Source organism: Globicephala melas, chromosome 21 (assembly GCF_963455315.2).
Source record: "Globicephala melas chromosome 21, mGloMel1.2, whole genome shotgun sequence".
In the NCBI taxonomy this organism is placed as follows: Eukaryota; Metazoa; Chordata; class Mammalia; order Artiodactyla; family Delphinidae; genus Globicephala; species Globicephala melas.
Genome location: NC_083334.1, coordinates 14,091,648 through 14,106,071, shown reverse-complemented (window position 1 = coordinate 14,106,071; position 14,424 = coordinate 14,091,648). Strand labels below are relative to the sequence as shown.

The 14,424-nt window shown below is 41.5% G+C and overlaps 1 protein-coding gene across 6 annotated transcripts in view; it reads right to left on the bottom strand.

Annotated features, from left to right (window-relative positions):
- The window catches only part of FAM149A (family with sequence similarity 149 member A), a 30,218-nt gene that overhangs the window by 3,028 nt on the left and 12,766 nt on the right, over positions 1-14,424 (bottom strand). For 5 of the 6 annotated variants that reach the window (XM_060291786.2, XM_060291784.1, XM_060291785.2 and 2 more), the window contains exons 4-11: positions 12,409-12,551; positions 10,965-11,090; positions 10,123-10,293; positions 9,349-9,539; positions 8,127-8,281; positions 4,564-4,667; positions 3,884-4,093; positions 1,028-1,148 (exon numbers count right to left, since the gene is read on the bottom strand). In XM_060291786.2, the coding sequence (XP_060147769.1) occupies positions 1,028-1,148; positions 3,884-4,093; positions 4,564-4,667; positions 8,127-8,281; positions 9,349-9,539; positions 10,123-10,293; positions 10,965-11,090; positions 12,409-12,551 (1,221 nt within the window). The remainder of the gene's footprint in view (positions 1-1,027; positions 1,149-3,883; positions 4,094-4,563; positions 4,668-8,126; positions 8,282-9,348; positions 9,540-10,122; positions 10,294-10,964; positions 11,091-12,408; positions 12,552-14,424) is intronic. The other variant, XM_060291788.1, reaches the window with a different exon arrangement.

The following is a 14,424-nucleotide window of genomic DNA, read 5'->3' as shown; positions in this document are numbered from 1 at the left end:
ACCCGGTAAAGTGGTAGGGCCTTAATAAGTAAATATGGATTAAAAACCTTAACTGCATAAAATTCTTAATATTAAACTATGATAGAAATGTTCTTCTGCATTTGTGAAGCATCTGACTTTTTTTAAATGTGGTATTTGACTGCTTTTAGGATTCCACTCTAAGCCACAATATTCTAAAGTTAAATATTAAAGCTTTGCAACTCTTGCCTTCTGAGAATGAGTTTTACTGTTATATTCAGGGAGGCAGAAGGAATGCGAGAGAAAGCCCTGCCTCAGCTGGTTTTTCTCTCCCTAGGCTTTATGTTCTCACACTTGGGGGTCTTCTGTGTTTTATAAAATAGACCCAAGTTACTTGTATTGGAGTGAAGTGAGCAGTCATTATAAATCTGGGGGAAACCTGGTTAGGCTTTCTATCAGCAGCATACCTTCCCCAGACTTTCTGTGGTCGCTTGGCTGAGTTGAGCCTGGGTGAAGAAGACATTATGCCTACATTCCATTGAACATGGCAAAGATTAACTGTAAAAATGAGAGCTGGGAAAAATGGCAGGGTATGTTACTGTGTTCTTAATCTATGCCAGGCATTATCTAACATCTATAAATTCATTTAATCCTTATAACAATTCTTTGAGGTAGGAATCATTATTGCCCTTTTATAAGTGAGAAAATTAAGGCTCAGGGAGACTAATTGGAAGCAAATCATATGAAGAGTTTGTGTGGCAGGATTCAAACACAGATCTGCCTGTCCCCTGACGTAATCTTCATGCTATTTTCTTCGCTACACCATCCTGACCGTCAGATATGGCCTTGACACCTGGACTTTCTGATTTAGTTCGGGCCGTGTTTTTATTTCACAAAATATTGAATTAATCCTCCCACCTCCTATAAATTCTCACAAGCCAGTTACTTTCAAGAAACAGATCATGGAGACATTTTATGCTACCGTGTTCATGTGGAAGTGTCCAAATTATGTTTGTTTGTCTTGCAACAATGTAAATGGTGCACTTAAATATTAAGAAATCTGTCTTACAGAAACAGGACGCCATCCGGGAACTGCCATATTCTGCTCCCCAGTCTCTGAGCCTATTGATGGCAACCTGCTCCTTGAGGTCTGAACTGGTGGGGAGGCCGTGCGGTCCACGCCAGTTTGCCTGTGAACACAACAACATGACCTGAGCACCCAGGTACAGAGACAAACAGACCTTACCGCGAAGCTATTAATCACAACCTGTCTCCCAAAGGAAACGCCAAGTAGGATGAGCTGAGTTTCTACAAGATGGGCAGGGGACTGAGTCCCAGCCCCAGTCACCTCTGTGTTTAGTAAGGACTGTGAGCCTGTATTTACTGAGTGCTCAGCTGTGCTAGCCCCTGCGCAGAACACGGAAGTTTTTGAATATCTAGTTCCTCTCCTTAAGAAGATTACAAAGTACTGAAAACAAATCAAGTCATTAGATTACAATGCAATGCAGTTGATATAATATAGTGCTACGGTGTCTGGTTCTGAATACAAGCACTGTAGAAATTTAGGGAATAGAGCAATCAATGAAGGATAAAATTAATTCTCAATGTGCAGGGCCTAGATGAGGAAAACCACAAAACTTTATGTAAGGTCATAAAAGGCAAAATATGTTCTCTGATGGGAAAACTAAGTGTCAATTATTCCTACATTTTTAATAGATTTAATGCTATGAGGTCCAATGTGATACTTTTTTTTTAAATTTGACAACCAGATTGTAAAATTTGTCAACATGGGTAAGTTCAACAAAGGAAGAGTAATGATGATAAAAGACCTTCCCTACCACATATTAACACTGAAAAATTAAATTGTCTAATTTGTGCACAATAGAGATGGATATTCTAGAAACAGATTCTAATTCATTTATTTATTAATAATAAATTCATGAAAATTAAAATATGACAATTTTTGATTCATCAAGTTTTAAAATATACATACTAACTAAAGTTTACAGGCTGCAAGGAAATAGTCTTGTGGATTGCTAGTGGGTCTATAAATTGGTAGAACCATTCTTAGAAGAACTTTGGAAAAATATTTCAAGAGCCTTAAAAATATCCATAACCTTTGACCTGGTAGCTTTACTTCTAGGACTTACCACCAGGAAACAGTTTAAAGACATCCTTACTAAAATTTATGTAAGATAACGTTCACTGTACAATATAATAGTGAAAATATAGAAGAAATGAAAATTTTCAGTAATAGGGCAACACAGTAAATTATTATATACCCACATAATTATATTTTAGTCATTAAAATCATGCTTTCAAAAATGTCTGATAGGGCTTCCCTGGTGGTGCAGTGGTTGAGAATCTGCCTGCCAATGCAGGGGACACGGGTTCGTGCCCCGGTCCAGGAAGATCCCACATGCTGTGGAGTGGCTAGGCCCGTGAGCCATGGCCACTGGGCCTGCGCATCTGGAGCGTGTGCTCTGCAACGGGAGAGGCCACAACAGTGACAGGTCCATGTACCGCAAAAAAAAAAAAAAGTACAAAACTCTACACTATATTAAACTTTCACAGGTGGGGGAGGAATTAGAAAAGATACGCTAAAAGGGCTTTTTAGCATGGCAATAATTTTAAAAATGTTGAAAGACATGGATCTACAAATAGGGAGAGGCCAGGACAAAACAGGAAGGGAATGTACAGTTGGAGGTGTCTGAATTTATTTCAGTAAAAAATAGAAAAGGTTTTTGATGAAAGCCTGACAGTGGAGGCTGGGTGGGCTGGGAGGAAGAGGAAAGAGCCAGTAATGTGCTATTGACACGGCAGAGGATGACGAAGAGGGTCCCAGGTGCCCAAAGTGACATGGAGGAGGGAGTGAGATCTTGAAAGAATTAACAGAGCAGACTCAATAAAGCTGGAAAGAGCACTTCCGACTAGTGAAAGAAACGCTGACTTATCATAAAGCTGTAAAGGGTGCTGTGGAGTGCATCTCGAAGGAGTCTAGTCACTCGTTAAGCACTGGCAGCTGCTTACACATCCCCCCCGCAGGGGGACCTAGATGCGGTCCCTGTAATAACTCCCTCCCGTGCTGCAGGAAGCCTGGTGGCCCGGTGGTCCAGGGGCTGGTCTCCAAAGCCAGGCAGCACTGTGGGGGAGTGATCTTTGGCCAGTTATTCGACTCCTTTCAGCCTCTGTTTCCTCATCTTAGATTTGGGATAATGTGAGTACCAACTCAAAGGTTTGTGGTAGGTCACAAATAAGATAAATGTGATTCATTTAGCTAGTGCTGGGAACATGAAAGCAGTCAACAAACACTGGCTGTTGTTAACACAAGTATTGCCTCACACTTGAGTGAGTGAGAAAACTGGAAAGCTCCTTCGTAATTCTACAATAAAGGAAGAGACAAATTCCTTTCTAATAAGGCAATGATTTGATGTTGATTCCTAAGGTCAAAAGATTTTCTGAAATTCCCTACACAGAATGAAACTCGCCCTTCAAGATAAATAAAAACTAATGGGTATATGTCCCTTTTATTTTAACCGCATCTTATGTACATCAGTTTTTACACCTCACAATGAAAGTATTAATTGTGTATATATAAAAGCATTAGCTAATGATTAGTTTTACAGATTCAGCCATTGAAACCCATCTAAGACCCTCTCCATCAGGAGTTTCATTGCACTTAGCTGCCTGTGCTGTAGGTACACGACCTGACTTTATATTCTAGTATCTAGCTAATAGCTAGTATCTAGTAGTAAGTATACTACTGGAACAAATTCATGTTAAATATCCAAATAATGAGCTACTTAGAAAACTGTCCACGTAAGATTTGACGGGATGCTTTGTCCAGAATAAACCATAAACCCTAATTGACAAGCATCTCTGTCCTCCGTGACCTTTGTTTTACCACCAGAGAAACAAGACTTACAGTTTCGTTCCCCTAAGAACTTCATCACTGTACACGCTGGGGATTTTTATTCTCTGTGATTCTGAGGTAAGAGAAGGCAGCCTCCTGTATGCCGGTGTTTTCTTTGCAGAAGTCTGTAGTCCGCGAGCCTCCAAGATCCTTGCCAGACGGTGCTGGGCCGAGGCAAGAGCACCGGCCCCTGAACCCAGTGATCTGTCCTCTTGCTCACTCCTGGGGGAGGGAAGTCAAGTTCATTACTCACATGTAAGCTCTATGCATTTGCTCATTACTAGGCTTTGTCTAGAACACAGCCTGGCACGTAGAATTTAGTCCTATTTGTTGAATGAATGGACAGACCAGCATTTCCAGTTCAATTTTAATTTCAGTGAAGGATCATCGACAGGGGGAAGAGATCTCATTGTTTTAAGTCTCTCACTGTTTGTAATCAAACCGTATAGCCCACAAGATTAAGAATTCACAGCTACAGTCCCCTTTTCTTATCGGCCCCAACCTAACAGGAATTGTTTTGTGGTTGTCATTAGAACAGGCTGTTTTCATTCTTATGCATTGGCTGTTATGTGCTCAGACACACCTGGAGCATGGGATTAAATGCAATTCTTATCATCTCGTCCTCAGTGGTCTTTAGTGGTCGAGTGTGTCCAGCGCAGGGAAGAGGCTGGGTGATTATTTTTTATACGTACTGTGTTCTATCTGCAAAATAAGTAGGTCTCTGCTGAAGTGGTTTTGCTTGAATTGTCATCACACCATTCAAGTCACTATAAAAATTATTGGAGAAGCGATGAATCTGAGGAAAGTGAAAAGAATAAAAATTAAACAGCACCCAGAGCCGTTGCAATTACGGATGCCTGTCAGGAGCCCACAGGAAACAAAGGGCAGCCTCAAACTGGCTAACTTGAGGTGCATTTAATAAAGGGACCATACTTTCTAAAGACGTGTGAAGAGAAATGAATAAGGAATGAGCAATTCCCCAAGGCTTGTTAACAGTAGGGACACATTACCACACCTAGGCTCGGAGCAGCAAGAAGTGAGGGAGAGGCTTCTGGAATCTGGACCGGGTAGCTGATGGAGAAATGCCACCAACCCACTGTGACCTGGTAGAAGGGCCAGGAGGAAACAAGCCAGGCCTCGTTCTCCTCCGTGCTCTGGCTCCCAAAAGCTGCAGGGCAGGGAGCCCTCTGTTCATTTGCTGTGTGTTCACCTTCACCAGAGTGAAGAGGGTGGACAGAGAGTCTGGAGAAGCAAAGAAAAGGTGTCCCAGCTCCCACTGGTCAGCTTGTCTGGCACCTCTCCTCCGACCCAACCCTTCACAGCTCACCCCAGTGAGCTTCCCGGACCAGCTCCAGAGCCTGGGAAAACCTGAGACCAGAGTCTGACAGGCTTGCATTTGAATCCCAGTTCTTAATGCCCCCTGCTTGGTCATCTTGGAAAGATTTTTAACCTCCTAATCTTTACTCTGGGGGATAATGATTCCTACTTCATAGAGTTATTAGGAGAATTCAATTCGATAACCTTGGTGAAAGCATGAAGTCAGGGCTAAGTAATTATTAATTTCCTATTCCATCCCGTAATATGACCAGCTAGGATTTAAAATAATATATAGCTTCAGGCAAACAGGATTTCTGAAACTAGAATTATAGTTCGAGAAAAATGTGGCACTCCAATCACATTTTCCTCATGTTGAATATATATAAAAGTAAATGTTAGAGGAATAAAGTAAGACCTATTGTGATTATCACTAAAATGCTTTGACTATTTCAAAATAAACTCTACTAGTACTTTACTTTTACTTTAAACTTTGTTGCCCATTCACTTTCTTTTAACTTTTATCCAAATGCAAACAACAAAATAGCCGTAAAAAGCATTTTAAAAAACTATAAAAAACTGTAAACACAACAAAATAGCTGTTAAAATAAATCCTTAGGTTTTAAAATCTCCGTATTTTTCAAGTGTATTTATATTGCCTGATAGTTAAATGTTCTCTTCTAGGTTGTCATCAACTGTTCCTTTATGTGATTCATACTTCAATATGAAAAGTGAGCAATACTGTTGAGCCTGTCAGAGCAGTTTAAAGAGACCAAAAAGTTCATTAAACTGGTAGCAATTCCAAAAGTTTCTTTTGAACAGCACGAACAAAGACTAATTGTAAGCCCTTAAACTAGAGGGTAAAACAACCCTATGAGATATTTCTGTTTCAATCCACTGCTCCGTGAACCTTGGGCCCTATTGCTCCTATGCTGGGTGCATACTTTTGTCTCTGCCTTGTCATCCTCCCTTTTCTTTTTCAGCTTAATAAATCTTGCCTGTCATTTAGGATTTAGTTCATGTATTACTCTACTTTGTGAGGGTATGCTACTTTCCCTCTGAGCCCCACAGCACTAATGAGCTAAAAGACATCTAATTATAATACAATAAAATATGATATGATCTATAATTAGCATCTGATTATAATAATCAAAGCTAACAGTCTGCTCTGTGCCACACACTGTACTAAATGTCTTATCTCCTTTAATTCTCATGGCCTCCTATTTCATAGATCCCGTAGATAATGGAACAGGCTTTGAAAGAAAGGGGCAGATTCAAGATCACAGAGTCAATAGCTTGTGACATTGGACTCCAAAGTTGTAGTCTATATCCAAAGCTCAAACTCTCATCCACTCTAAACATATCGTGTGTGTGTGTGTGTGTGTGTGTGTGCGCGCGCGTGTGTGTGTGTGTGTGTGTGTGTGTGTGTGTGTGTGTTATTGTTTGGTATGGCTTGACTCCCTCCAACTAACTTGTACGGACCAGGAATCCTGTCTTATCTTTTTTCTGCTTCCCCACAGCACACGGGCTGTGCAAACATAAAGTCCAAACTCCTTAGCACTCCTGAAGGGCTCCCATAAGCAAGCTCATCCTTTCCAGCCTCACCTTCCACGAGATCATTTTTTTTTCTTTTTAATTATTTTATTTATTGATTTTATGTTTGCCTGCGTTGGGTATTCGTTGCTGCGCATGGGCTTTCTCTAGTTGCAGCGGGGGGGCTACTCTTTGTTGTGGTGCATGGCCTTCCCATTGTGGTGGCTTCTCTTGTTGCAGAGCACAGGCTCTAGGAGCACGGGCTTCAGTAGTTGTGGCTCACAGGCTCAGTAGTTGTGGCTCGCAAGCTCTAGAGCACAGGCTCAGTAGTTGTGGCGCATGGGCTTAGTTGCTCCATGGTGTGTGGGATCTTCCCGGACCAGGGCTCGAACCTGTGTCCCCTGCATTGGCAGGCGGATTCTTAACCACTGTGCCACCAAGGAAGCCCCTCCACTAGATCTTTGAATAGGGACACAATTCAAGAAAAATTTATTGAGTTCCCAGTATATACCTGTGTTAGGAGCTCTCACATATTTATATGGTTTTATCCTCACAACAATCCGTTTCACAACATATTATTACCCTCGTTCTATAGATAAAGAAACTGAAGTTTAGAAAAGTTAAACATGTCCAAGATAATTCCCCTCATAGGTCTCTTGATTCCAAACGCCCTGGTCTTGCCACAGTGACTCTGCTTGTCCCAGTATCTCATCCTCTAAGCCTCAGTCCAATCACTGTTCCCCTCCCTCACTCCTCCATGTGGGTCTGAATTGACCCACTCAGAATTCCTATCCAGGAAAGCCTACCCATTTCTTCATGTTTCTGTTCAAATTTCACCTCCAACCAAAAAAGATAAAGCCTCACTCCAGGCAGAATAAATCATTTTCTCCCTGCTTCTCCTACAACTCTTTTGCACAATGCTCACAGAAGACTTTGCATCTGACCTGTATCATACTCTTCACTTTTACTAGGTCAGGGAATATGCTGTGTTCATCTCTACATCTCCTTAAAACACCTAATACAGTTCACTTAATGCAAACTCAATGTTGAATGAACCCAACCTATACTCATTGATTGAGTCTTTTATCACTTTGGTGGGAGGACAGGAGAACATCTGTAACCTTCAAATTGGCTAGAACTATTGGGGGAAAGCATTTTTTTTCTTCAAAAATATGGAAACAGCTCTACAGTTCAAAGCAGGTGGAAAGTCTCAAATCTGAGTGTCCCTACTCTATCAAAGAATCTGGTGATTCTATTCAACCCCATGAAATAATTATTTTTAAATTTTAGTCTTATTGGCCAACAGACCCAAATATCTTGATAACAGAATTTAATAGAATGGCACTCTTGACAAACTGAGGCCAGAGATATAAAGATTGAAGGAAAGAGAGAGTGGAAAAGCATCTACCTGAGGTGGGTTAAGATGAGAAGCCAGGGATACACTTCGAGTTTCAGAACTTCTGGACGGGGGAACACTGGACACATCAGCATTAATACAGGAAACGACCATAGGTGGAGATTTAGTCTCAGCTACTTTCGATTTTTCTTTCTGTTTTTTTCCTTCTGTGCCAAAGAAAAATCAATATTATTAAGAAAAATACTATCAAATACATGTACTTAAAATCCCCTGTTCAAAGAGAATATCTGTTCTTGAGATACCATGAGTCTGCTGTGGCTGCTGAACCTTCCTATAGAGAGGACAGACCCCACAGAGCAATGGGCTGACACTTTCCAAGAGCATCTAATGAAATGACTGTCATTGCAGTGGGACATAGAAAAATCGGGATTATACACTGGGGCAAGGAGGATTCCTGGTACTTTATAATATCCCAATTAATCCCCTTGATTGGGAAAAGTAACATTTAATTAAGTAAATTTAATTAAGTAAAATTTAATTATTAATATTTAATGATTATTTCCCTATTATACAAATTGGTTAATACTAGTCACTACTGTCCACCACTGAAATTTCCATAATTTGTTTCTGCTCAGTTTCAAGTAGTTTAGAGAACATTTTATACAGGTAAATGAAGTGATTAATAAATTAGCTTTGTTTACATTTTATTTTATAAATAATGTCATCTATAGTTAAAAAACAATATCCCATTATTAGACATTAGTTAGGTAATTTTTTTTTTTTTTTTTTTTGCGGTACGCGGGCCTCTCACTGTTGTGGCCTCTCCCGTTGCGGAGCACAGGCTCCAGACGCGCAGGCTTAGCAGCCATGGCTCACGGGCCCAGCCGCTCTGCAGCATGTGGGATCTTCCCGGACCGGGGCACGAACCCGTGTCCCCTGCATCAGCAGGCAGACTCTCAACCACTGCGTCACCAGGGAAGCCCCAGTTAGGTAATTTTTTTAAGCCAGAATTTAAAAAGTGACTTGTAGCTTCTTTCTTGTGTATTTCTGTGTTTTTTTCAGGAATGCCTCTACCTCATTTTTATAGCTCAAAAAACGAGAATGTCCTTTATGAAGTGATTAAAGCTCACTTGTGAATAAAGGCAGAAAACCCAACTTCCCTTCTCACCCCAGTCAGGTCCTAGATTTGGCCAAACTCGTGGGGCAGAAAGCTGAGGAACAGGAATTATTTTTTCTTTTCATTAGGTCAACTTATTAAGTACAAATTAAGTACCTGTGAGTGTAACTTCCCAGTTTTTTCTAGTCAGCTTTTCCAGTATTTCCACCACAGCTGTCCAGATGTGATCAAACACTTCTGCAGCCACCGCATCTCTGACACAGTCATGTGGGGAAACAGGAGGAAGTCCGTGCTTATGCCACGTCCTGTGGTGCTGAGCTGGGTTTTGTTCAAGACAGTCCTCGTCACTAAGGACAAAACCCATTTTCATCACTAAAGTATCAAAGGTTGAAGTTCAAATAATGCCACCTATCTATCTATCCAACATGCACGCATATATATACATCGTACATATATAAATAAACCCAACATTCTTTTTTAAACAGCACTTTGCTATTTTTTAATGTATCAGCTTTCAATCAGGAGGCAAATGTTTATTATGCAATACTGATAGCTTTTGTCTAAGAACCAAATAGGCATTTAGTGCAAAGACTGGACTTTCCCCTTTGCCCCCATGGGTGGCCAGGTATAGGGCACCTGGAGCCCCAGGGGACAAAGGCCGCTAGTTGCCTTTCCACTTTCTACAACATGCTGAACACGATTCTTGTTTTCTGTCTGAGCCACGTTGTCAGTAAGAAAGGGAAACGCTGCTCTAGCATATCTACATCCTGCCAGGAATCTAAAAGCTTTGGGGAGCACGTTACTCTCAAAAGGATGGAAAATCTTTTGGATAAGTGAAAAATGCACAAAACACTAAATGAGCATATAATCAAAATACATGCCCAATAAATATTATTGTACTAAGTCAATATCAAATAAAATTCTATTTACTCTTCTTTTCTGTCAAAAGCGAAATACTCTTCAATCTTCCCATCCACATCATAAACCTCTTCTTCCAGGGATGAACATGCCGTGAGGTCCGCAATCCCTGTGCCAACAGGACCTGGCAGAGTGAGGGCTGAGAGTGCCGCCGGGACTATTTGAGAGCCAGAGATGCACAGCCTATGGGGAAAATCAGATTCTCCGTGAGGGTTTGCAGAACGTCAACAATACAATGTCTACGTGATCGTGGTGGGTCTTTAAATTATCCATAAAGCCACAGAGTCCCAAATTTTAAAAATCACTAAATATTACATTTGACAAAAGTCATACACTTAAAAGCAACATTTTGGCTCAGACATCATTCAGATTTTTAAGGGCTTCTTAAAAGTCTAAATTTTTCTACAAGCTTCTATCCTCTTTGCTGTAATGAAGGGATATCATGGCACAGTCCCGAATATGTGTGAATGGCATAGAGGGATTTACCAAAATCTGTTAGTGAGCAAAAGAAAACGAATAGAGCTTTATTTATTCTGTTACTGCCCTGTGGCTTAGGATCCATCACAATAAAGCAGTTTTTGATTTTGCATCTAGGCTGCCTTTCAGAGTCTTTGAAACAGTTTAAAAGTTAACTCCCTTGATATTTGTATTACACACACACATACCATCACCATCATCAACTGCAAATCAGAAGCATCTTGGGTAAAAAAAAAAAACGCTCTGTACCTGCCCTTCATTGAAATCAACAATCTTCCAAATTGTTGGAGCCAAGGCTCATGGCTCAGATAGACATGAAAAAGTATAACTAAAATGCAATTTAAAATACTTTTCAAAAGTAACTTCTAGCAACATACTCTCTGACGTTGCTGCTGGGTTCACAGTCGTCAGAGAAGGGTCTGTGGATGGCAGAAGCAGGTTTACTGCCCTGAAAATGCTGGACCCCTTCATCAGTGGGCAGGACAAGCTGTCTTCCTAATACTCTGCAAGTGAAAAAAAGGAAACTAATATTTTTGATTGGAAAGGGAAAGATGTTTTGCAATTTTAAAAGTTGGGTAATGGACTTCCCTATAGTATTTTGAAGGAGCGTGTATGAAGTGATAAGGTAGATATTAGTACATGAGCAGTGTAACAGGATCACAGGAAAACCACAGGCTTTGAGGGAAGAGGACAGACAGTTCTTGCCATTGATGAAGGGACCTGAGGCAAAGTTTTCAGGCTCCCTGAGCCACTGATTTCATCAGTTCGATTTTGTATGCAAAATAGAATAATAGTGCCCTTGTAGGACTAACGAGTAGCTGATAGATAATGTAACCAGATTCAGACAACTAGGGTAATGCTGGGCACACAGAAGCTCTCTACAAATGTTAACTGATATATACATAATGCAGAAAAATATGTAAATATATACACTAGGCTTACAGTCCTTGTCATCTTTTCTTTTTTCTACCCTCTCCTCCTTCATTTTTATCTTATGTAAGACAACACTGAAAGAAACAGATCTGAGCTCCTGGATTTCAGGCAAGTGCACCATGATGCCTAGAAAAGTCCGTATCCATCATTAATATCTAGTGCACACTAAGGCAGGGGCTTACAAAGGACTGGAGAGGAAAAATAAAAACCTATTTAGTCAAGATTTTTAAAAAGTTACTTAGTTGAGGTAACCAGAAAACCTATCAACATTTGTACAAGTGTTCTAATTTATTCTCCCCAGATATAATATAGAGGAACTTCAGATAACTGACGTGGATTATTTTTTTCCCTCTAAGTAGGTTTGGCTGAGTAACTGAAGGAAGAACATCTTCCCTTTTTACTCATCTACATCTTTCATCTTTGATATAAAAAAAATAGATGATCCTTCCTACATAAGGAATCTTGGTGAGATGGTCAGATTCACCTATCCAATCACTCAGCAAATAATCACTCTGTTCACCTCCCCTGCCCAACCCCGCCCTGTGCACTGCTCTCAAGGGCAGATACATGTTGCTCACAGACTAGTGCGTGTGAAGGTAAAGGATAACTCCTGCCCTTCTTCCATTCTCGCATTTGTGATGCATGCAATGCCTTTCTGGGGATGAGCTACATTTGCTTCTCACAAATTAAAATGCACTTGAGTATCGCAATGTCTCCAGATTTCCACAGACACCATTGCAAAGGCGTGATTTCTCAGTAAAGGACATGTGTTCCAGATACATATTTTGACAAGTGCTTTTACTCAAAATATACCCAACTTATTGAACAGGTCAAGAGTGAGCGGTTCCCAAACACGTTCTGGAGAATTACTGTGAACAATCCCCTTACCTCAGATGGAGGGACCTTCTTGCCCACTCACTGCATTCAGCCTGTAGATTCTGGGTGTGAGGGCTTACTTTCCCTTCAAATAACATTTCCTCGACCTCCCAGAATAACTGCTGTACTTTCTGTGCACTGGCTTTGTCAAACTCCTAAAACAGAAATGCACATTTAGTCACAAGACCGGAAGTTGTAAATACGGGCTTCAGAATCAATGATACTTACAAATTTATATAGGAGGGAGCCCTCCCAGACATACCAGGGCTCCAATGTTTACTCTCCTGAAAAATTACATCCCACTTTGAGACTCAGTTTCCTTAACTGTTAAATAGAGATAATTTCTAGTACTAGAAATTCTCATAACTAGAGTTATGAGACCTATTCAAGATTGTACATAGACATAGTTTCAGGTATGAACATACATATTGACACAGACATGGATAATGACAGACACACACACTATATATCTAAGCACTTACACATGCACACATATATGCACACAGACATGTGTCCCTCATGTAGCTGGGCATGAGACACCTAAGTACATCTGCAAATTACAAACTTTTTTTTCTAATGAAAAGGAAAATTATTTCGTAGAAAGGGCCATTCACTTTCTTTTAATCAAGGAAACAGAAAAAGAAACCCACCTTAGGTGTCCTAAGAGATGTGGTTATTAGGGCGGGGCCAGAGCATTCGTTTTTCTTGTGTGGCCTTAAGAGGTTCTTGGGCTATGGCCACAGTGAACGGTCAGTGAGAAAACCCTCCAGCCTTTCCATATATTCTCCATGATGGAGAAGTAACAGACCTACCGTCTCCACAGCCAGTGAGGAAAAAATGAACATAACTACAATTGGAAGAGCCAACACTGTACCGGGGGCTGCAGGGCGAGAGCCCTGTTCAGTTTTCTCCCCGAGGGTTGGAGGGTGGCAGGTGAACCTGAAATCTAACCCACAACTCAGAGCGGCCAAGTGCGTATTCAGCCTGACATACCTGATGCAAAATGGTCAATTTAGGTTGATTTTCACAGACTTTTCATAGATTTTCACAGCAAAAATTCGATATTTTCCATGTTACTTCTTCCCCCCAACTGATAACAAACTAGATTCCCAGACTGCAGGGGAGTTGAATTACCCCTTTTAAAATGAAAATAAGGAGAAAACTCAGAAGAGTATTTGCCTCCTACGAGGGGACTGGGTGGCTGGAGTGTGGAAGAGGGCTTATTTTCATTTTTCGGTCTTTTGTATTTTGTTGCTTTTGCAAATATTACCTATCAAAAAGTAAATGAATGTTTTTAGATTCAAAGCAAAATTTACTGTCTAGGGGCTGGAATAAATTCTACACATGGAAGGCATAAGACTCTCTATGGATAATTACCTGAAAATTTGTACCAAAGGAATCCCAGAATTTGGACCGTATTGCTTCATAAAGCAATGGTCCTCAGCCATCTTCCCGTCGGCACACTTTTGACCGAAGAGCCAGGGCGGCAGGGCGCGGGCGTGAGGGTGCGGGCTGTTCATCCCAAGTGAGAGTCCCATCCTGTCTGAAAGGGCCTGACTCACAGCTGGCTCCCCTTCAGTCTCCCCCCGCAGCACGGCCCACTCCCTCTGGCCCCTTGCACAATCGCTGCTACAAAACCATCCCTGGGGCTTCCCTGGTGGCGCAGTGGTTGAGAGTCCGCCTGCCGATGCGGGGGACACGGGTTCGTGCCCCGGTCTGGGAAGATCCCACATGCCGCAGAGTAGCTGGGCCCATGAGCCATGGCCGCTGAGCCTGCGCGTCCGGAGCCTGTGCTCCGCAGCGGGAGAGGCCACAGCAGTGAGAGGCCCGCGTAACGCAAAAAAAAAAAAAAAAAAACCATCCCTGGGAGCAGACCCCCGCGCGCCATGCGGGCAAGAGCGGCCTTTAAATAAGTAAATGAAAACCAGAACACAAACAAGAAAGAGGCAGGACTTAGAACATCCAAGGAGCTCGCCTGGGGACTCGTCCACAGCCACAGGGGCCTCACCAAAGCCTGTGTCTGCGAAT